At 44.8% G+C, this 22,497-nt stretch overlaps 1 protein-coding gene across 5 annotated transcripts in view; it reads left to right on the top strand.

The window, feature by feature from the left end:
* KDM4C (lysine demethylase 4C) overlaps positions 1 to 22,497 on the top strand; it is a 410,581-nt gene that overhangs the window by 13,948 nt on the left and 374,136 nt on the right. For 4 of the 5 annotated variants that reach the window (XR_008619779.2, XM_003823391.6, XM_008977026.5 and 1 more), the window contains exon 2: positions 21,004 to 21,164. Coding sequence is in view for 3 of the 5 variants with exons in the window: in XM_003823391.6 (XP_003823439.1) it covers positions 21,021 to 21,164 (144 nt within the window). In the remaining 2 variants the exon portion in view is untranslated. Of the gene's footprint in view, positions 1 to 21,003; positions 21,165 to 22,497 lie in introns of those variants that run through there. The other variant, XM_008977029.3, reaches the window with a different exon arrangement.

Genomic DNA, 22,497 nt, shown 5'->3' with positions numbered 1-22,497 from the left:
CTGTGAAATGCAAATTTTGGAAACTGTTGGAATGGCCTTGTTTGGCTGCCTTCTCCCTTTATCAATCCAGTTACATAAAAATAAGGATTTAGAAAGTAAATGAGTTAGGTTTCTAAATTAATATTCTTAGGAGAACGGTCTGTTTTTCTTTTTTTTTTTGAGACAGAGTCTCACTCTGTTGCCCAGGCTGGAGTGCAGTGGCGCGATCTCGGCTCACTGCAACCTCCGCCTCCTGGGTTCAAGCAATTCTCCTGCGTCAGCCTCCTGAGTAGCTGGGATTACAGGTGCCTGCCACCATGCCCGGCTAATTTTTGTATTTTAGTAGAGACGGGGTTTCACCATGTTGGCCAGACTGGTCTTTTTTTTTTTTTTTGAGACGGCGTCTTGCTCTTGTTGCCCAGGCTGGAGTGCAATGGCACGATCTTGGCTCACCGCAACCTCCGCCTCCCGCGTTCAAGCGATTCTCCTGCCTCATTCTCCCAAGTAGCTGGGATTACAGGCATGCACCACCATGCCTGGTTAATTTTGTATTTTTAGTAGAGACAGGGTTTATCCATGTTGGTCAGGCTGGTCTTGAACTCCTGACCTCAGGTGATCTGTCCACCTCGGCCTCCCAAAGTGCTGGGATTACAGGTGTGAGCCACTGCGCCTGGCACAAATTATTTTCTTTCATTTTTTTTCTTTTACTTTTTTTTTTTTTTTTTTTGAGACGGAGTTTCGTTCTTTCACCCATGCTGGAGTGAAGTGGCGCCATCTTAGCTCACTGCAGCCTCTGCCCCCCGGATTCAAGCGGTTCTCCTGCCTCAGCCTCCTGAGTAGCTGGGATTACAGGTGCGTGCCACCCCCATGTCTGGCCAATTTTTGTATTTTTAGCAGAGATGGGGTTTCACCATGTTGGCCAGGCTGGTCCTGAACTCTTGACCGCAGGTGATCCACCCGTCTCGGCCTCCCCAAGTGCTAGGATTACAGGTGTGAGCCACAGTGCCTGGCTTTTCTTTTTCTTTTTTTTTTTTTTGACAAGGTCTCACTCTGTCACTCAGGCTAGAGTGGGGTGGTGAGATCATGGCTCACTGCAGCCTCGACCTCCCAGACTCAAGTGATCCTGCTGCCTCAGCCTCCTGAGTAACTGGGATTACAGGTGCACACTACTACACCTGGCTAATTTTTTAATTTTTTTTGGAGAGACAGGGTCTCCCTATATTGCGCAGCCTCATCTCGAACTCCTGAACTTAAGCGATCCTCCTGCCTCAGCCTCCCGTTGTGCTGGAATTACAGGCTGTGCCCAGCCACAATGTGCAAATGCTACTATAAATTACCATTTTTTAAAAAACGAAAGCAGATACTTTAGACAAATTATTTATTTAATGCCAGTGTCATTGTTGATGTTATAGTTTATGATTATTTAAAAGTTAAAGGTGTTTTACCAAATGAGCTACGCTTGATTGTCCATTTAATCTGTCAGTTTAATTTGTATAAGTATTCATAGGCCAGGCGTGGTGGCTCATGCCTGTAATCCCAGCACTTTGGGAGGCTGAGACGGGCGGATCACTTAGGCTAGGAGTTCGAGACCAGCCTGATCAACATGGTGAAATCTTGTTTCGACTAAAAATACAAAAATTAGCTGGGTGTGTTAGCGCACGCTTATAATCCCAGCTGCTCAGGTCGCTGAGGCAGGAGAATTGCTTGAACCCAGGAGACGGAGGTTGCAGTGAGTCAAGATCGCACCATGGCACTCCAGCCTGGGCGACAGAGTGAGACTCTGTCTCAAAAAAAAAAAAAAAGTATAGGTATTTGTAGATGTGTTACTGGTTGTATAATACAGTAAGATTGGGGGAAGAGACCTAGGCAAGTTATTTCCATTTTAAGGGCTTGGATCCAAATGCATAAACAAACCCTAGGCATTTATTTTATTTATTTTTATTATTTATTTGTTTATTTATTTTTGAGATGGAGTCTCACTGCAAACTCCGCCTCCCGAGTTCAAGCAATTCTCCTTTCTCAGCCTCTTGAGTAGCTGGGACTACAGGCGCATGCCACTACACCTGGTTAATTTTTGTACTTTTAGTAGAGACGGGGTTTCGCCATACTGGTCAGGCTGGTTTCGAACTCCCGACCTCAAGTGATCCACCTGCCTCAGCCTCCCAAAGTGCTGGGATTACAGGTGTGAGCCACCGTGACTGGCCACCCTAGACATTTAAATTAATGTAACAAAATACAATGAAAAAACAGTCTACAGTCCTCTGTTGGGTTCACAGTCCTTCACCAGGCATGCAGGTTTGTCTTCCTTTAGGTAATATACAAACATATGGAACTGTCAAATTTAAAAACTCAAGAGTAATTGCTTGACATACAGAGGGATTTCTTAAAGAACAGTTTTACGCTGGGCGTGGTGGCTCATGCCTGTAATCCCAGCACTTTGGGAGGCCGAGGTGGGTGAATCACTTGAGCCCAGAAGTTTGAGACCAGGCTGGGCAAAATGGCGAGACCCTGTCTCTACTAAAAATACAAAAATTAGCCAGGTGTGGTGGCACACACCCGTAATCCCAGCTACTTGGGAGGCTGAGGCAGGAGAATCACTTGAACCTGGGAGGTGGAGATTGCAGTAAGCTGAGACTGTGCTACTGCACTCCAGCATGGGTGACAGAGTGTTTAAAAAAAAAGTTGTAACATAGAATTAAAACATTTTCTTGCAGATATTTATAGAAATATATTACCTATATTGATTGTTTCATACTAAAAAAGGTTTTATATGACACTTGGGGCGTGCAAAAGACATGGTATAGTTCTATGAATTCACCCAGATATCACTGTATGTTTCTCTTCTATCTCATCCATCTTCTCTCCTTGGCAACCATGTCCTGATTTTTCTGTTCCATATGCCCTTGCTTTAAAAAAATGGATTTGTCTTTTATGCATTTATCCTTAAAGAGTAGATTAAATTTAATTTTTAGATTTGTGAAAATGGACTTACGCTTTGGTTAGTTCAAGGCTTTCTGAGATTCATCCATATTTATTTTCTTTTTTTGAGATGGAGTCTCTCTCTGTTGTCCAGGTCAGAGTGCAAGTGCAGTGGCACAATCTTTTCTCACTGCAACCTCCGCCTCCCGGACTCCAGCAAGTCTTCTGTCTCAGCCTCCCGAGTAGCTGGGGTTACAGGCATGTGCCACTATACCCAGCGAATTTTTGTATTTTTAGTAGAGATGGGGTTTCACCATGTTGGCCAGGCTGGTCTCGAACTCCTCACCTCAAGTGATCAGCCTGCCTCGGCCTCCCAAAGTGCTGGGATTACAGGCGTGAGCCATCCCGCTTGGTGATTCATCCATATTCCTGGGAGTAGCTAAGATTTGTTAATTTTCACTGCTGTGTAGTTCCATCGGGTGAATATATTGTGATTCATTTCCTTATTTTCTTGTAGATTGACTTTTGAGTTTTCAGTTTTTAGTTCTTACGAAAATGCTGTAATGAACATTATTGTACATGTCTATTGTTGAACTTATGCTAGAATTTCTTGAGGCCCTAGCAAATGGTTTTTTTTTTTTTTTTTGAGATGGAGTTTTGTTCTTATTGCCCAGGCTGGAGTGCAATGGCACAATCTCGGCTCACTGCAGCCTCCACCACCCAGGTTCAAGCAATTCTTCTGCCTCAGCCTCCGGAGTAGCTGGGATTACAGACATGGGCCACCACGCCTGGCTAATTTTGCATTTTTAGTAGAGACGGGGTTTCTCCATGTTGGTCAGGCTGGTCTCGAACTCCTGACCTCAGGTGATCCGCCTGCCTCGGCCTCCCAAAGTGTTGGGATTACAGCATGAGCCACTGCGCCCAGCCGCAAATGGTTTTTAAACAGTTGCACTGCTGATGTTTTGGTGCTTGGTAATTCCTTGTTGTGGGGACTTTTTTATGTTTAACAGCATCTACCCATTAGATGCAACTTGAACTCTTCCTCTTGTGACAAAAATGTCTCCAGGCATTGCCAATGTCTCCAAGGATACAAAATCACCCCTGGTTGAGAACCATTGTTACTTTTGATACATGAACAATTAAAAATTATTTTTGTGTGTTCCGTATATCCCATAGAAGGATAACACACCTTTCTCTTTTTTTATTTTTAGAGATGGAGGCCTCACTGTGTCTCCTGGTCTAGAATGTAGTGGTGCGATCATAGCTCTCTGAAGCCTTGAACTCCTGGGCTCTGGGTATTCTCCTGCCTCAGCCTTTTGGGTAGCTGGAACTACAGGCTTTACAGGTGTATGCCACCATGCCCAGCTCAACACATCTTTCTTTGCTTTTTTGAGATGGAGTCTTGCGCTGTTGCGAGGCTGGAGTGCAGTGGCACGATCTCGGCTTACTGCAACCTCTGCCTCCCGGGTTCAAGCGATTCCTGCCTCAGCCTCCCGAGAAGCTGGGACTATGGGCAAATGCCATCACGCCTAGCTAATTTTTTGTATTTTTAGTAGAGACAGAGTTTCCACCATGTTGGCCAGGATGGTCTTGATCTCTTGACCTCCCAGAATGCTGGGATTACGGGCGTGAGCCACTGTGCCCAGCCTCAACACATCTTTCTTTGGCTCAAGTCCCATTTATCTTCAAGGCCTGTCTCAAACCCACTTTTTTTTTTTTTTTAAGATGGAGTTTCGCTCTTTTTGACCAGGCTGGAGTGCAATGGCGCTATCTCAGCTCACTGCAACCTCCACCTCCTGGGTTCAAGCGATTCTCGTCTCAGCCCCCGAGTGGCTGGGATTACAGGCGCATACCACCACGCCCGGGTGATTTTTGTGTTATTTTTAGTAGAGACAGGGTTTCACCATCTTGGCCAGTGGGTCTCGAACTCCTGACCTCATGATCCACCCACCTTGGCCTCCCAAAGTGCTGGGATTACAGGCGTGAGCCCGCGTGCCGGGCCTCAAACCCCACTTTTTAAAGGCTTCTCCTACTGTGCCCATTTGTAGTCTTATCTTTTCCCCAGGAATTCCTATAGCACTTAGGTTTGTATATTGAGTTTGACCCTTACGTTTTTATTGTCTTGTATTGTCAACTTTTCCAGGATTCCTCACCCTTCTGTATTTTCACCCCCTACCCCCAAGTAAGGAAACAACGGATTTTCACTTAATCTGTAGTCGGTTGTCTAATCTGTATTGCTGTTGTTGATTTCCTTTGGATTTTGGTCAGTTTAGGCAGCTATCTGGGAAGAATTCTTTTTATTAATATTATACTTTTGGTGTTTTCATCTACAGCAGGGTGGAAGCAGACCTTAAGCACCCAAAGCTCTCTGCTCCTTTCTGCCATTTACGTTCTCAGCAAAACCTCAGTAACTGCTAGGTTTTATCTTTTCAAAGCTGCTTTTGAGTGAGTTTGTTAACCTCTTGATGTTCATGTTAAGTACTTAAATGTTAGTTGCCCCAGCTGTTAAGTCATGCAAAGATTCTTCCTTCAGCTTCAGCTGGGCACATCTCCGGGGCTGATGGGAGGACTTTTAGAATGACAATGTGATCTGCCTCATTTTATCTTTTCTGTAGTGAGTGTAGCTCTTTCAGTAGTGAATGCCTGTGTTTTACATTTTTGAGATTGTTCCCTTTACCTGTCTAAGACAAGAAAGTTGTTATATCTGTTCTCCTTATTGCCTCCAGGTCCTTGAAGTTAAAATTTTTTTTTTGAGACTTAGTCTTGCTCTGTCGCCCAGGCTGGAGTGCAGTGGCGCGATCTTGGTTCACCGCAACCTCCACCTGCTTCCATCATGTTTGGCTAATCAAATGTAACATTCTTAACAAGCCATCCTCTAGATTTTAAATGGTTTGTAATTGGAAACTAAAATGGTTTCCAACTGCAAGCCATAAAAACTTGAAATTCTTCAGTTTGACAGTCAGGATAACTAGTCCCATCATTCCATCATTTTTCTTCAAAACATACAGGTTTTCAGGCCTTTTTTTTTTTTTTTTTCTCCCCATGAAGACAGGATCTCACTCTTTCCCAGACTGGAGTGCAGTGGCAAAATCATAGCTCACTGCAGCCTTGAACTCTTGGACTCAGGGAATCGTCCTGCCTCAGCCTCCTGAGTGGCTGGGACTACACGCATGCCACCATGCTTGCCTAATTTTTTCTTTTTTGAGACAGAGTCTTGCTCTGTCGCCAAGGCTGGAGTGCAGTGAGTGGCATGATCTCGTCTTACTGCAACCTCTGCCTCCTGGGTTCAAGCAATTCTCCTGCCTCAACCTTCTGAGTAGCTAGGATTACAGGCACCTGCCACCACCCCTAGCTAATTTTTGTATTTTTAGTAGAGACAGGGTTTCACCATGTTGGCCAGGCTGGTCTCGAACTCCTGACCTTAGGTGATCCTCCCGCTTGGGCCTCCCAAAGTCCTGGGATTATGGGCATGAGCCACCCCGCCATTCCTGGGTTTCAGGCCTTTGTAGCTAAATAACTTATTCACTCAAATGACAGCTCTCTGCTTCCACAGCTAAATACAAAGGTTTATCAGATTTTTCCAAGGCCCGGTGCGGTGGCTCACGCCTGTAATCCCAGCACTTTGGGAGGCTGAGCTGGGAGGATCACCTAAGGTCAGGAGTTCGAGACCAGCCTGACCAACATGGTGAAACCCCGCCTCTACTAAAAATACAAAAATTAGCTGGGCGTGGTGGCACATGCCTGTAATCCCAGCTACTTGGGAGGCTGAGGCAGGAGAATCTCTTGAACCCAGGAAGCGGAGGTTGCAGTGAGCCGGGATCATGCCACTACACTCCAGCCTGGGTAACAGAGCAAGACTGTGTGTCATAGTGTTACATTTGTGAGATTTGTCTATCTAGGTGGAGATTTGGTGCCTTTTTTTTTTTTTAATTATGAGAAGGAATCTCATGTTCGCCCAGACTGGAGTGCAGTGGCCTGGCTAATTTTTTGTATTTTTAGTAGAGACAGGATTTCACCATGTTGGCCAAGCTGGTCTTTAACTCCTGACCTCAGGTGATCCACCCACCTTGGCCTCCCAAAGTGCTGGGATTACAGGCCTGAGCTACCTCACCAGGCCTGATTAAAGTCTTTTTTTTTTTTTTTTTTTTTTTTGAGATGGAGTCTCGCTCTGTCGCCCAGGCTGGAGTGCAGTGGCGTGATCTTGGCTCACTGCAAGCTCCACCTTCTGGGTTCAAGCCATTCTCCTGCCTCAGCCTCCCGAGTAGCTGGGACTACAGGTGCCCGCCACCACGCCTGGCAAATTCTTTGTATTTTTAGTAGAGATGGGGTTTCACCGTGGTCTCGATCTCCTGACCTCGTGATCTGCCCACCTCGGCCTCCCAAAGTGCTGGGATTACAGGTGTGAGCCACCGCGCCTGGCTCATTAAAGTCTTTTAATATGAAAAGACTTAGATTCAGAACTGAACACGGTAAGGAGAGAGTGGAAACCTGTAAGGCATTCTTGCTGGAGTAGATCTAGCAGAAGTAGCTTGGGTCTGAAGAAATAGTTCTGGCACGATTCCTGACCCCCAGATCATAACTAATTTGGTGTGTTCATGAAACAAACAGGTGCCACAGCAACTTCCTGCTCCCCAGATCTCAGTCAAGGTGCTATGAACTTGGACCCTGATCTTCTGTTTGTAGTATCAGTGGCAGTTCCCTTGACAGCTCCTGCTGCAGCAGTGTTCTGGGAGACATCTCTGGGGATCGAGCTGAGAGCCTGCTCTTGCAACCTTCAACAGTGCTCTAACACCAGTCAATATCAAATCCCTTTCTGCTTAAGTTAACCAGAGCAGTGCCTATGGGTAATTGAATCATGACTGATGCTATTATCAAATATAAACTGATGACAATGGCAAGTGGGAAACCTGCTGTTTTACAAATACCAGATGTGCATCACATGGAGGTTTATTCACTCCTATTTGCGTTTTGATAATAATCCTTTCTAATAATTGGTTCATTGGTGTAATCTTTATGAAATTAACCTGAGTGGCTCAAAATTCATTTTGTAGCACTGAATGCAATTACTAATTGAGCTATTTAAGCAAACTAGCCAGCCACCTACAGCTACTTAATCTTACTGGCCTACTATAGTAGCTCTGACTCACCCTTATCTTAACCAGATAAGGGATACCATACATTCTCTCTAAAGAACACCACTGACCTCACACACAGGGCTAAGTAGGCTATGCCTATTGTTAATATATACAAATACCAGTTGAATACTCAGCAAGTCAACAGTATTTCCAATCCAGTTTATGCCAGCTGTGTAAGTATGAGATATAATTAAAAATTATGTAAATAGATTAGCTGTGAATACAACAGTGTTATTGTTTCTACCAAATTTAAGTTGAATCCTTTGGAAAGTACCATTAAAGATGAGGTAATTTATTTTTAATCTCAAACTAGGTGTGGGAATTATAACAGTAAAAAGTTAAGAGATCGGGAATTTGTAAACATCTGCAAGGATTCTGGCTCATATTGCTTCTCAAGTATCCTAATTCTCGTACTGTTATTAAAAACAAACCCACAAAAAAACGAAAGAGAAATTGGCCAGCTGCTGTGGTCACACCTGTAATCCCAGCACTTTGGGAAGCCAAGGCAGGCAGATCTCTTCGAGCTCAAGAGTCCAGGACCAGCCTGGAAACATGGCAAAACCTTGTCTCTACAAAAAATACGAAAATTAGCCGGGCGTGGTACTGTCCACCTGTAATCCCAGCTACTTGGGAAGGCCGAGGCAGGAGAATTGCTTGAACCCGGGAGGTAGAGGTTGCAGTGAGCCGAGATTCCGCCATTGTACTCCAGCCTGGGCAACAAGAGTGAAACTCCCTCTCAAAAAAAAAAAAAAAAAAAGCGACTTTAATCATATTTGGAATGTCTCATATAATGTAGATTTCAGCTCTCCAGAATGCAGTCTCTTGAAGGTGCAGATTCTTCAGGCATTGAGCTCATGATTTCATTATGCCTATGATGATTCAGTCTTGGCTTTTTGGTCCCTTCATCTTCCTTGGGGCCTTGCATTCTCTTGATTCTACTTTTCTCTGCTGATCTCTTTCCTTCTCTCATTTTCTGTTTATGCATATAGCAGACAGTGGCTGCTGTAGCCCCTCATGACATTGTCTCTGCTCTCTAGTTCTGAGTCCCGAGGAAGTGATTGCGCCAGGTTAGTCAATTGTAGTCTGTAGGAGTGGCTGCCTGAGTTTATCCCTGTAGGCTGGGAAGCTTCTTTGGGGCAGGGGCTTTTTCTGAATGGTCTTATTACAAGGGCCAAGGTATAGTTGATTCTCATTATTTGCAGTAGTTATCTTCTATAAAGTCATCATGAACAATGAGCTAGTAAATACTGAAATGTTGCTCCTAGTGGAAGTACAAGTTTAGGTTCCTGTCAGCCTCTGGTCAGAACATTTTCATCAACTGATCAATACATAATCTTGTTTTTTGTGTGTTTTTTTTAAAGACACTGTATTTAAAATATAATTGTTGATTTATTAACATTAAACTTGTGGCCAGCAGCACTGTAACTCATGACTGAACCAACCTTATGTAACATGAATTTTTGTCATAAGCCATATAGCTATAGCCATAAACCATGGTATTCTTGTACTTAGAAACACAAGACAGCACTTCAGCATGATGCTTGGGGGCCATTTTAAGCAGCTAAATCGCCAACAGACAGTGTAAACGTGCAAAAATCATGGCACTAAATAGACCATAGAATGGATACTTGTTTGCATTATGAGAGCTGAAACAAGAAAGCCTTTGTTTGGCCTTAGCTGGGAATGTGTGCACTGGGCAATTCAAATTTTTCATTGCTCTGTGCGTGTCTGTGAATGACCGTACAAATGGTGATACAAGTACTGATTTTGGGGTTATAAATAATTTTTTTTTTTTTTTTGAGACAGAACCTCAGTCTTGTGCCCAGGCTGGCTGGAGTGCAGTGGCATTATCTCGGCTCACCTGCAGTCTCAGCCTCCTGGGTTCAGGCTATTCTCCTGCCTCAGCCTCCTCAGTAGCTGGGATTACGGGCGCCTGCCAGTATGCCCGGCTAATTTTTGTGCTTTTAGTAGAGACAGGGTTTCACCGTGTTGGCCAGGCTGGTCTCGAACTCCTAACCTCAGGTGATCTGTCCACCTCGGTCTCCCAAGTGCTGGGATTACAGGTGTGAGCCACCATGCCCGGCCTGGTTATAAATTTTAGTGAGTAGGTAAATTTGTAGATACGGAATCTGTGAATAATGAAGATTGATGACGTGTGTGGAGTGCCGAGAGCATTTAAAAAGGACATTGTCAGTTGGTGGGGAGTGTTGCCCAAAAAGCTTCGTAAGGGAGTCAACGTGTAAGATAAAGTTGAAAGATGAGTTTTGCCAGATAGGCACCACTGAGGAGAGGAGAAGCAAATAGCAAAGCAGTTATGAGTAGAATCTCAGATTAGGCTCATTTCCCATCTTCTGCTCCTACTAACTTGGGACCTTGAGCAAGCATTTTATTCTCCGTCATTAGTGAAATAGGGATATTCATGGTCACTCTCTCAATGGAGTTCTTATGAGATTTAATTAAGAGAATGAACATTAATGCACTTAACAGATGTCTTGCTCACAGAAGGTATTCGTAACGGCGTACACGTGACACATATGTCTGTATACAGCACAGCAAAGGAGGGAAATGGCTTCACTCCCTTGGGAACATCGAGTGATTTAAAGTGAAGCAAAGGTTTCAAGTGGGCAAAAGGGGTCTTTGAGGAGGGAGGGGAAAGGCAGGAGCTAGATTCATGGCTCCATACTGGAACGATATTGAGCTATTGAAGGGTTTAAAAGAGGGATAGCATCATCAGTTTTGTGTCTAGAAAGTTTGCTTTATGTTTATATAGATGTATGGAAGAGAATTGAGGGTGGTGAACTAAAGGTGGGAAAATCAGCAAAGACTCTTGGGGTGGTTGAAGAAAAGAACGACAGAAGTCACTCGGGATAGTAATAGTTGGTATGGAGACTAGAGAATGGATATGAAAGATGCTCAGGATGTTGAATTGACTACAAAGGTCACCACTTAGAAGTGGAGAGTAAGAGAGGGTAGGCTTGGGAAGGCTCTTGGGATTCTGATGTTGGCCTTGCAGTAGAGGATGGGCTTGGTGTGTAGGAGATGCTTTCACTTTTCACTTCTTTCTCCACCTTTACCCTGGTAAAAGGTAGCTCCCACTGTTCTTGTTCTAAAGGGTTTTGTGATCCTCTGTGCTTCCCTTTATTGCAGCACCTGACCTGTGGTATAATAACCGCCTGTGTACTTGTTCTTTCCTGCACTTGTAAGCTCTTTGAGGATTAGCTGTGGTCGGTGCTGGCCACAAAGAGGCAAGCTAAACTGTGAATGGATTGAATGAATAAGGACCAAGACTGGGATACAGAAGCAGATTTTGGAGGACAGATTCGTTTTTATCCTTGTTAAGTTTCGGATTCATTATTGTCTCTATACAGCTTTATATTCATCTTCAAATGACTGTGCCTAGCAGACTGGACTGAGATTCATGGGAGAGAGGCCCATGTAGCATTTTTCCGAGGTGTATTGGGAAGGACAGTTGAGGCCAGCGTGGATGAAATCTCCCATAGTGTCTGTGTTTGGTGGAAAGGGAAGATAACTGCAGAAAGAGACTTGCAGCATACCAATAGTGGAGGGGTTCGCTGAGGAATAGGGGCATGGAAAGGAGTTCCAGAGAGTGCAGTGACCATCAGAGAGTGAGGAGGGGCTAGTTGCCCACCAGTCACAAAAGCTGTGCCTGGAGAGGCTTTTCCTGTTTCAGAGGCTGCAGAAGGGTTGGTAAGAGGACTAAAAACAACATATTGATTGTAGCAATTAAAAAGTTACTGGCAATTTTTTCTGGAGTGATTTCAATACATTGGTGGAGGCAGACATCAGATTGCAGTGCAGATGAAGATTTGAGTTAGGAGGTGAACTGGACAAAGAAACCCCATTCTCTGCTGGGGTTTGTCTGTGAGAGGTTGGGGAGAGAAGGCTGTAGCTTGGGTGAGTCTAGGAGGGGACATGACATACAGGAAGCCTTTGAAAGTTATATAGGAGAAATTTGAGCATCTGTAGGCAGTGAGGAAGAAGCTCATGGAAGATATTTAATTTGAATGTTTTTTTTTTCTTTTTTTCAAAGCCAGCATGCAGATGTTACTATAGCCTGGCAATATGCTAAATTCTTACATTTAGTGGCTTATTGGATCCACATCACAATGCAGTTGGTTAGGTAATGTTACCCCATTTTACTGATGGGGAAGCAGAGGCCTCATTTAAGTAACTTTCCTGAGGTCACACAGCTACTAAGTGGAGGAGGCATGTGGGAGGGATTAAAATCCAGTTATTGTTCCTGGTCCTGAGGAGAAAATAAAAATCCAGTTAGGTCTGTTATGTCCTGCCTCAGCCTCCTAAGTAGCTGGGACTACGGGTACATGCCACCATGCCTGGCTAATTTTTTTTGTATTATTAGTAGAGACAGGGTTTCACCATGTTGGCCAGGGTCGTTGTGATCTCCTGACCTCCAGTGGTCCACCCACCTTGGCCTCCCAAAGTGGTGAGATTACAGGTGTGAGCCCCCACACTCGGCCCACTGTATTCTTTATAGCAAAAGAAAAGAGGAAAAAAAAATTGCTTTCGGTCTAGGATCCAAGGCACTCTGTCCCAGAACTATCTCCTTGAGTCTGCTCTTCCATTCCTACCCCTGGCCTCAGCAGGCTGGTGGAACAAGATGGAGTGGTGATCAGAATGGGATGAAAGGGATGGAATAAAAGCTGCTTGGACTTCTGAGAGAGAAATGAGTCCTGGCTTAGGCAAAAATGGTCAGGAGGCTCAGGGAGTTTCCCTGCTGTGTTGCTTTCTAACTTGGGGCCCAGGCCTGGGGGGGCCCTTTCAAGCCCTCTTGTGGTTCAATAACTGGGTAGATGTGCTGACGATTAATGGAGAGTTGTGGAGGTGGCCTGCGACTTCCCTTTTCCTCCCCAGTTTAGAACCATTGGAGAAGGATGAAGTTAGATGAAAAGTCAGAGTATTAGGAGCTTTGCTGTTGATGAAGCTAAGATTGGAGAACGTGGTCCTCTTCTCCTTTCCCTCCAGTCTGGCCCTTCATACCTGTATTAGTTACCTAGGGCTAATGTAACTAATTATCACAAACTGGGATGGTTTAAAACAAGAGACATCTATCCTCTCACAGTTCTGGAGGCTAAAGGCCAAAATCAAGGTGTTGGCAGGACCGTGTTTTCTCTGAAGGATTTAGGCAGGAATCTGCTTAGAGCCTTTGTTGTAGTTTCTTGTGTTTGCCGGGAGTCCTTGGCATTCCTTGGCTTGCAGCTGCGTGACTCTAGTCCCTGCCTCCATCTTCACATGGCACTCTTTCCTGTGTCTGTCTCTTCTCCTCTTCTCCTCTTCCTCTTTTTTTTTTTTTTTTTTGGAGATGGAGTCTCACTCTGTCACCCAGGCTGGAGTGCAGTGGTGCGATCTTGGCTCACTGCAAACTCTGCCTCCTGGGTTCAAGCGATTCTTCTGCCTCAGCCTCCCCAGTAGCTGGGATTACAGGCACCCGCCACCATGCCTGGCTAATTTTTTTGTATTTTTAGTAGAGACAGGGTTTTGCCGTGTTGGCCAGGCTGGTCTTGAACTCCTGACCTGGTGATCCGCCCACCTTGGCTTCCCAAAGTGCTGGGATTACAGGCATGAGCCACTGCGCCTGGCTTCTTCTCTTCCTAAAAGGACACCAGTCATAGTGGATCAGGGCCGACCCTAATCAAATATGACCTCATGTTAACTTGATTACATTTGCAAAGACTTTATTTCCAAATAAGGCCACATTCACAGGTGTTGGGGGTTAGGTTTCAGCGTGTCTTTTGGGGGGACACAAGTCAATCCCTAACAATGCCCAGCCAAAGCAGTGTGCAGAGCAGAAGCTTGCTTGGCTCCTATGAGGCCACACCCAGTGTGCTGAGTGTTGGGATTGAAAGGCCAGACTCCATCACCTCAGGTAGGGCCCAGAATCCTTCTTTTTCTAGCCAGAGACATAGTCTGCTAACTGTGAGTGCTTAGGTTCCTAGAGGGCTGTGTTTTAAAGTAGATACTGAACTGTTCTCTTCAGAGGCAGCAGTGCACATCAGTTCTGTGGCAGGCTTTGTTGGAGAAACTAATACACAATGAGAGCTGTCAGTTTTTACTCCTCCCACAGAAGTTGTTTAAGAGAATACAAGTCAGAAACACAGGTGTAGACAGGGAAGGAAGGCAATGTTGGATAGAGTATTACATTTGGCCGGAAAGCATCAGACTCGGTTTCTTTTTTATTACCAAATAAAGACACGTTCTCATTAGAACAAGGAGAGTAGATGTTTGTCCTTTATCATAATGTAAAAATTATCAGAAACATGGGTTGTTATATGAGTTAGTGCTGGACTTTATTCAATGGAAAGGTCTTTAGCTTATTAAAAAAATTCTTAAGGTACTTGCTATAAATATCGTTTTTGCTGTTGGTGGTCTCAGAAACATTGAAGACCAGCTTTGTGGAAGCAAGATAACAGTTGCCTTCAGAGATAGTATTGTCATTCACTTTGGGGACTCAGTCAAAAGAAGGGTAGCATTTAAAAAAATGATTATCACCTTCAGCTAAAAATCATAGTGGTGCTTGTTTTAAGATATACCTATCTTCCTGTGACTTGGAAACATTACTGGAAGAACATTTTAAACTTCTGTTTCTTCTTGGTTCAGAAAAATAAAGGTAAAAGAGAAACAAGAGGGACTGGGTTTAATTGTAGCATGATTAAGTTTAGTAATGATAAATATGGATTAGGAAGAACTCAAGGAACGGAACATTTATTAATATAAATACCTTTTAAATGTAATGAATGTAAGTAGGCACCTCCCAGAAAAAGAAATGAAAATGGCTATGTGTGTTCAAAAATGATCACTGTCACTAAGAATCAAATAAATGAAACTTAACCATACTTTTTTGCCTATCATATTGGCAAAGATCTGGGTGGTGTAGTGAAAGTTAACTTTTTAGATTATTTAACATATTTAAAATTTTATGATTATCCTATATTGACTTCCAAGACTGAAAAAGGTCTAAAACCTAAGCTACCTAGGTCTTTAATCTATATATCTGATTTGTAGGTAGAAATAGTTTTGTGTAATCAAGGGAGTAGTGATGCTAGAAACTGGCAGAGTATATTTCCCAGACCAGTTAGCAAACTAGGTCAAGGGCTAGGTTTAATTCTAGTATCCACTAATTTGCTGCATTTCTTAACAATCTCTGTGCCTCAATTTCTTGTCAGAGCCATTTTTCATTTGTTTGTTTTTTGAGACAGAGTCTTTATCTGTTGCCCAGGCTAGAGTGCAGTGGCACCGTCTTGGCTCACTGCAACCTCCGCCTCCGGGGTTCAAGTGAGTCTTGTGCCTCAGCCTCCCTAGTAGCTCGGATCACAGGCACGCACCACCACACCCGGCTAATTTTTGTATTTTTAGTAGAGACAGGGTTTTGCCTTGTTGGCCAGGCTGGTCTCAAATTCCTGACCTCAGGTCATCTGCCTGCCTAGGCCTCCCAAGGTGCTGGGATTACAGGCGTGAGCCACCACGCCCGGGCCCAGAGCCATTCTTCTGTTGCTTAGACCAGAAATCTTGATTCCTATTTCTCTTCTGTCAAGAAATTTTGTTCAGAATGTATTTGCAATCTACAATCTGACCATTTCCCTCTGCCCATCATGGTCCAAGCTACTGTCTTAACTCGCCTGGGTTAGTGTAAATTGCCTCCTTGTTGACCTCCCTGCTTCCAGCCTTGTCCTTTTTGACACAAGAGCCAGAATGTGATTTACAATATGTGAGCCAGCTCATTTCTCTGCTTCAGATGGTCCAGAAAAGTTTCCTTAGAGACAGCCATGATCTCCTTAAAGGGGAATGGATGTTTGAGTACCAAGAACTGGATAACTAAGAGGGGGAGGAACCCCAGGATCAGTTCCCATCTCATGCAGAGTAAATGCCAAACTCCTTTTCTCCCCAGTTTCATTTCTCACCATTCTCCTCCTTGCTTACTGAGTTCCAGCCACACTCATCTCTTTGCTGTTCCTTGAAGAGTCCGATAGTCTCTTTCCTTGTTGTTACTTCAGCCTAAAATGTTCTTCTTCCAGATATCTGTATGATTAATTCCCTTCTTCAGCCCTTTGTTCCTCCGAAGTACCTTCCCTTGCCTACCCGGTATAAAATAGCCACCCCTCCCCTTTGCAGTCTATCCCCTTACCCTTGGTTCTTTTTCATAGCATGTACTTTTTATTGTCTGTTTCATTCCATTAGTGTCAGGACTTTGTTCCCTGGTGAATGACTGCCCAGCAGTTAGGCATTCAATAACTATTTGTTGAATGACTCAATGATTTCCATTTTCCTAGTGGCTTTTTCCTCTGCCTAGAGAAATGCTCGGGCCACCCTTGTTCTTTAGCCTGTCGAAGATGAACGCTGCCTTCTGTGTACCAAATGTTTCTACAAAGGTGATCTGTGGGCTTCTACCCTGTTCTCACTGCCCAGATTTTTCTGTTGCATTATTCTTTACCAGTCATGCAAGTGAATCTGTTTTCTAAGTAACTTTTCTGTGTTTGGGACTAATGCTTTCCTTTTCCTGAATTTGGTATCATTATGTAAATATGTTAACAATTTGGCACTTACTCCTTCATTCAGCTGGCAAATAATTATTGCAGCAGATACTGTGAGCCAGGCTGGGGTGCCAGACTGTATGCTAGGGCTTAAAGAGGTGGCGAGCCGGCATTTCCCCGGAGGAGCTGATGGCTCAGTGGGTGGTTGGAAGTGCCAGCAGTTGGGAGAGGCAACTGCTATAATGAACGCAGAGGGGGAGTTGGGAACACAGTGATGGGTCAGGCAGGCCTATTCCAGAGGATTAGGAATCTCAGGGGTGTGCAGGAGTTTGTCAGGTGAGGAAGCAGGCAGAGGCTGCTGTGAGGGGAAGGAATACCATGCAGAAACACAGAAAGCTTTGCTTGTTTACAGAAGCACAAGTCAGTGAGTATTGTTGGAATGTAAAGTACAGTGCAGACAGTGATGATGGAGGAGGCCATAGTAGTTAGGTGAGGGCCAGACCCAGATTTTTTTTTTTTTTGAAACAGGGTCCCACTCTTTCACCCAGGTTGGAGTGGAAGTGCAGTGGCACAGTCTTGGCTCACTGCACCCTCTGCCCCCCGGGGTGGTAAAGCAGTCCTGCCGTCTCAGCCTCCGAGTATCTGGGACTATAGGCGCCCACCACCACGCCTGGCTAATTTTTTTTTTTTTTTTTTTTTTGAGATGGTGTTTTGCTCTTGTTGCCCAGGCTGGAGTGCAATGGCGTGATCTCAGCTCACTGCAACCTCCGCCTCCTGGGTTCAAGCGATTCTCCCGACTCAGCCTCCCGAATAGCTCGGATTATAGGCATGTGCCACCACGCCTGGCTAATTTTTGTATTTTTAGTAGAGACGGGGTTTCTCCATGTTGGTCAGGCTGTCTCGAACTCCCGACCTCAGGTGATCCACCCACCTCAGCCTCCCAAAGTGTTGGGATTACAGGCGTGAGCCACTGCGCCCGGCCACGCCCAGCAAATTTTTGTATTTTTTTTAGAGACAGGATTTCGCCATGTTGCCCAGGCTGGTCTCCAACTCCTGGACTCGAGTGATCTGCCTGCCTCGACCTCTCAAAGTGCTGGGATTACAGGTGTGAGCCACCGTGCCTGGACCAGATCCAGATGCTTCTAAAGGACTGTGTGTGTACTATATAGAGTGAGGCTGCTATCCTGAAGCCCATGAATTTGGGGGTGTGTACCTGTCTACACGTGAAGAGAGGCAGGTAGGAATGTAGCCTGGAAGGTTTTTCCCTGTTGCAAGCCCCCTCCCTGAGGCAGGGAGAATTCAGAATATTTTCTACCATGTGTTAATATATTTTTGTGCAGATTATTTTCTCCTTTGGACTGTAAGTTCCTAAAGGGTGGTGAGGTTTAAATTTTATGTATCTCCTACTTCCTCATGTGTGCATTGCGAGATAGATGCTCATTTAAACTTTCTAGGCTGGGTGCGGTGGCTCACGCCTGTAATCCCAGCCCTTTGGGAGGCTGAGGCGGGTGGGATCGCCTGAGGTCAGGAGTTGTAGATCAGCCTGGCCAACATGGCGAAACCCATCCCTAAAAATACAAAAATTGGCCGGGTGTGGTGGTGTGATCCGCCCGCCTTGGCCTCCTGAAGTGCTGGGATTACAGGCGTGAGCCACTGCGCCCGGCCAAACTTTCTTTAAGCAAATAATGACTACATCACTATCTGTAGCCGTGCTCTGTTTTTTTTGTTTTTTTGTTTTTGTTTTTGAGATGGAGTCTCGCTTTGTCGCACAGGCTGGAGTGCAGTGGCGTGATCTAGGCTCACTCACTGCAAGCTCCGCCTCCTGGATTCATGCCATTCTCCTGCCTCAGCTTATTGAGTAGTTTGGACTACAGGTGCCTGCCACCACACCTGGCTAATTTTTTTTTTGTATTTTTTAGTAGAGATGGGGTTTCACCGTGTTAGCCAGGATGGTCTCCATCTCCTGACCTCAACTGATCCCGCCCGCCTAGGCCTCCCAGAGTGCGGGGATTATAGGCATGAGCCCTAGCCCTGGCCAGCCCTGCTCTGTTTTAACCTGTTACTATCTCATAACGTTTCACCCTTTTATCTGGCCCATCCCTCACTTCTAATTTTTCTGTCAGGCAGATTAAATTCAGCAAAAAAAAAAAAAAAAAAAAAAAAAAGAGGAAAACTTTTTTCCAGGAGGATTTGTTGTTTGTGCTGTCAGATGCCAGGTCCTAATGGATTTAGAAGAAGGTTGGGGTGGGACTCCTTCCTGAGGCAGCCACTTTAGTGCTTCTTACTTACCTTTGCATTCTGTCTGCCTGTCTCATGATAGGTGCTCAATAAATGTTTGCTGAAGGAATCATCCTGTTTATTGACAGCAAGATTAAGCCTGTGTTTTCATAGTAAAACCTGCCTATACTTTCCTACTTTGATCTCCTATAGTCTTTCCTTTCTATGCTCCAGACACATTTTTAAACTCCTGTCCATTCCAGCGGTACTTCCAGATATTTCTGCTGCCTAGAGTGCCCTTTCTCTTGTCTGGCCAACTCCCATACCTTCTTATAAGACTTAACTCTCCCCCTTTCTGGGAAAATGATTGCTCATTAACCCAGGTGGAGTTAGTTACTTCTTCCTGTGTCACTCCATCACCCAGGCTGGAGTGCAGTGGCATGATCTCGGCTTACTGCAACTTCCACCTCCCAGGTTCAAGTGATTTTCCTGCCTCAGTCTCCCTAGTAGCTGGGACTACAGGTGTGTGCCACCACGCCCGGCTAATTTTTTATATTTTTAGTAGAGATGGCATTTTACCATGTTGCCCGGGGTGGTCTTGAACTCCTGGCCTCAAGTGATATGCCCGCCTCCAAAGTGCTGGGATTACAGGTGTGAACTATCACTCCCAGCTCTTGTGTACATTTTTATATTGAAGTTTGTTCAGCCTCTAGACAGCTTGGAAGGTGAAGACAGACCTCATCCCTTTCTGTCTCCATCCTCATTCTTTTCCGTGTTTTGCCTGGTGCCTGGCGATTTTGCTGAATGGATGGCTTGTTAATTACTGTAGGAAGGCATGATATGACAATCTGTAAGCACACCTGAGTAAACTCTAACGATTTTTAACATTCTCTACTCAGCCTAGACTAGGCCTTTGTACAGGTACGTATGTGAGTGAGAGTCTGTTTCAGAACTGGTATATAGAAGCAACATCTTTTGTAAACTTGCAAGATTAGAAAATTCATTTTTACGGCCAGAACAGTGGCTCATGCCTGTAATCCCAGCACTTTGGGAGGCCAAGGCCGGTGGATCACCTGAGGTCGGGAGTTCGAGACCAGCCTGACCAACATGGAGAAACCCCATTTTTACTAAAAATACAAAATTACCTGGGTGTGGTGGCCCATGCCTGTAATCCGAGCTACTCGGGAGGCTGAGGCAGGAGAATCACTGGAACCCGGGAGGTCGAGGCTGTGGTGTGCCGAGATTGCGCCATTTCACTCCAGCCTGGGCAGTGGGAGTGAAACTCTGTCTCAAAAGAAAAAGAGAAAAAGAAAATTTATTTTTACGTCTGGGCTCGGTAGCTCACATCTGTAAATCCCAGCACTTTGGGAGGCAGAGGCTGGCGGATTGGCTGAGGTCAGGAGTTCGAGATCAGCCTGGCTAACATGGTGAAACTCCATCTCTACTAAAAATACAAAAAAGGTAGCCCGGCATGGTGGCGGGTGCCTGTAATCCCAGCTACTGGGGAGGCTGAGGCAGGAAAATCGCTTGAACCTGGGAGGTGGAGGTTGCAGTGAGCCGAGATTGCGCCACTGCACTCCTGCCTAGGCAATATAGCGAGACTGTCTCAAAAAAAAAATTTTATTTATTTATTTATTTTTTATTTATTTATTTTTTGAGATGGAGTCTCACTCTGTCGCTCAGACCAGAGTCTCACCCTGTCACCCAGGCTGGAGTGCAGTGGCGAGATCTTGGCTCACTGCAACTTCAGCCTCCCAGGTTCAAGCAATTTTGCTGCCTCAGCCTCCTGAGTAACTGGGATTACAGGCATGCACCACCACACCCGGCTAAGTTTTGTATTTTTAGTAGAGGTGGGGTTTCACCATGTTGGCTAGTCTGGTCTCGAACTCCTGACCTCGTGATCTGCCCGTCTTGGCCCCCCAAAGTGCTGAGATTACAGGCGTGAGCCACCGCACCTGGCCTAGAAAATTTATTTTTACTTGGAAGGGTTTTGAGGAGGCTAACAGTACAGTCAGATCAGTGGTTCTCTACCAGGCATAGGGAACTTGGCAAGAGGAATGACTAGAGGCCCTTGTTTGTTCAGGGGTTCAGGCAGAGATGAGGGAGTCTCCCTGAGACTGGTAGAAGGGAATGGGAAGTGACTGAAAGAGAAGGGTTCCTGCTGGGGGAGCTGACATACTATTTGTTAAAAATGACCTAAAGCACATGATAATTCAGTTCTGTTGACCCTACTGTCTTCTCTCCAGACGCTGCCCTAGCCATCATGGAGGTGGCCGAGGTGGAAAGTCCTCTGAACCCCAGCTGTAAGATAATGACCTTCAGACCTTCCATGGCGGAGTTCCGGGAGTTCAACAAATACCTTGCATACATGGAGTCTAAAGGAGCCCATCGCGCGGGTCTTGCAAAGGTGATTATCCTTCGATGCTTTAAATGAAAAACAATCACTTGGCCTTTAATTTATGTTCTTAGTTTTCACGATGTGGGACATTGTTTCTGAAGGAAGAAATTTGCAAAATCTTTGTTCTTGTTAATCCATGTGAAACATTTGATTTCTTCAAATAGTAATTGTCTTATTTTTCCTTCAAGTATAACTATTCATACTAGGTTGTCTTCTAAGGCTTAAAAAAAAAAAAACCCACCAAGGGTGGCTGATGGAAACCAAGGAGATCCATGTATGGGTTTCAGAGGTGTGAGAGTATTCATAGTTTTTGTCAGTTTTTTTATAGACAACAATTATTAACCTGAAGGTTAACCACAATTTCTCTCTCCTATCCTTTTTCTTTCCTTCTATGTTTTTTTCTTTTCTTTCTTTTTTTTTTTTTTTTTTTTGAGACAGAGTTTTGCTCTTGTCGCCCAGGCTGGAGTGCAATGGCGTGATCTCGGCTCACTGCAATCTCTACCTCCCGGGTTCCGGTGATTCTCCTGCCTCAGCCTCCCATAGAAGCTGGGATTACAGGCACCCACCACCATGCCCCGCTAATTTTTTTGTATTTTTAGGTGAGACATGGTTTGACCATGTTGGCCAGGCTGGTCTTGAACTCCTGACCTCAGGTGATCCATCCGCCTTGGCTTCCCAAAGTGCGGGGATTAAAGGCGTGAGCCACTGTGCCCGGCCTCTTTTTTTTTATATAACACTTATTGATATATTTTATCATATAATAATATTGTATAATGCATCCATTTAAAGTGTGCAATTCAGTGATTTTGAGTATATTCACAGAATTGTGCAATCATTACCTCTATAGAATTCTGTAACATTTTCATCATCCCCCAAAGAAACTTCATATGCATTAAGCAGTCATTCCCCATTCCCTGCTATCACCCTCAGTCCATAGGCAACCACAAACTGACTTATTCTCTCTCTACATTTGCCTATTCTCTTTTCTTTCTGGTTATTTGTTCAACAAATGTGGAGATTGCCTGCTATGTGCCAGACACTATGCCAGGTGCTAGAGGTAGGGATGTGGGGGAGCAGAACAGACAATGTTCCTGCCCCCATGGAGCTTACATTCTAGTTGTAGCATCTCAGAATGATGAAATAAGGACATTTAAGCACAGATCCAAAGGATAAAAATAAACCAGTCTTTTCAAGATATGGGGACAGAAAGAATAGCAAGTCCAGCGGCCTGGAGGCTGACCTGTACTTTGTGGCTGGGAGGAATAGGAAGGTGGTCAGTGGACTTGTCTGGCTATGGTAAGGCATTTGGGATTTTAAGTGTAGAGGGAAGCACTGACAGGCT

This window comes from Pan paniscus, chromosome 11 (genome assembly GCF_029289425.2).
Source record: "Pan paniscus chromosome 11, NHGRI_mPanPan1-v2.0_pri, whole genome shotgun sequence".
Taxonomy (NCBI): domain Eukaryota; kingdom Metazoa; phylum Chordata; class Mammalia; order Primates; family Hominidae; genus Pan; species Pan paniscus.
Note: the sequence above shows the minus strand (reverse complement) of the source record. Positions and strands in the feature narration are given on the sequence as shown.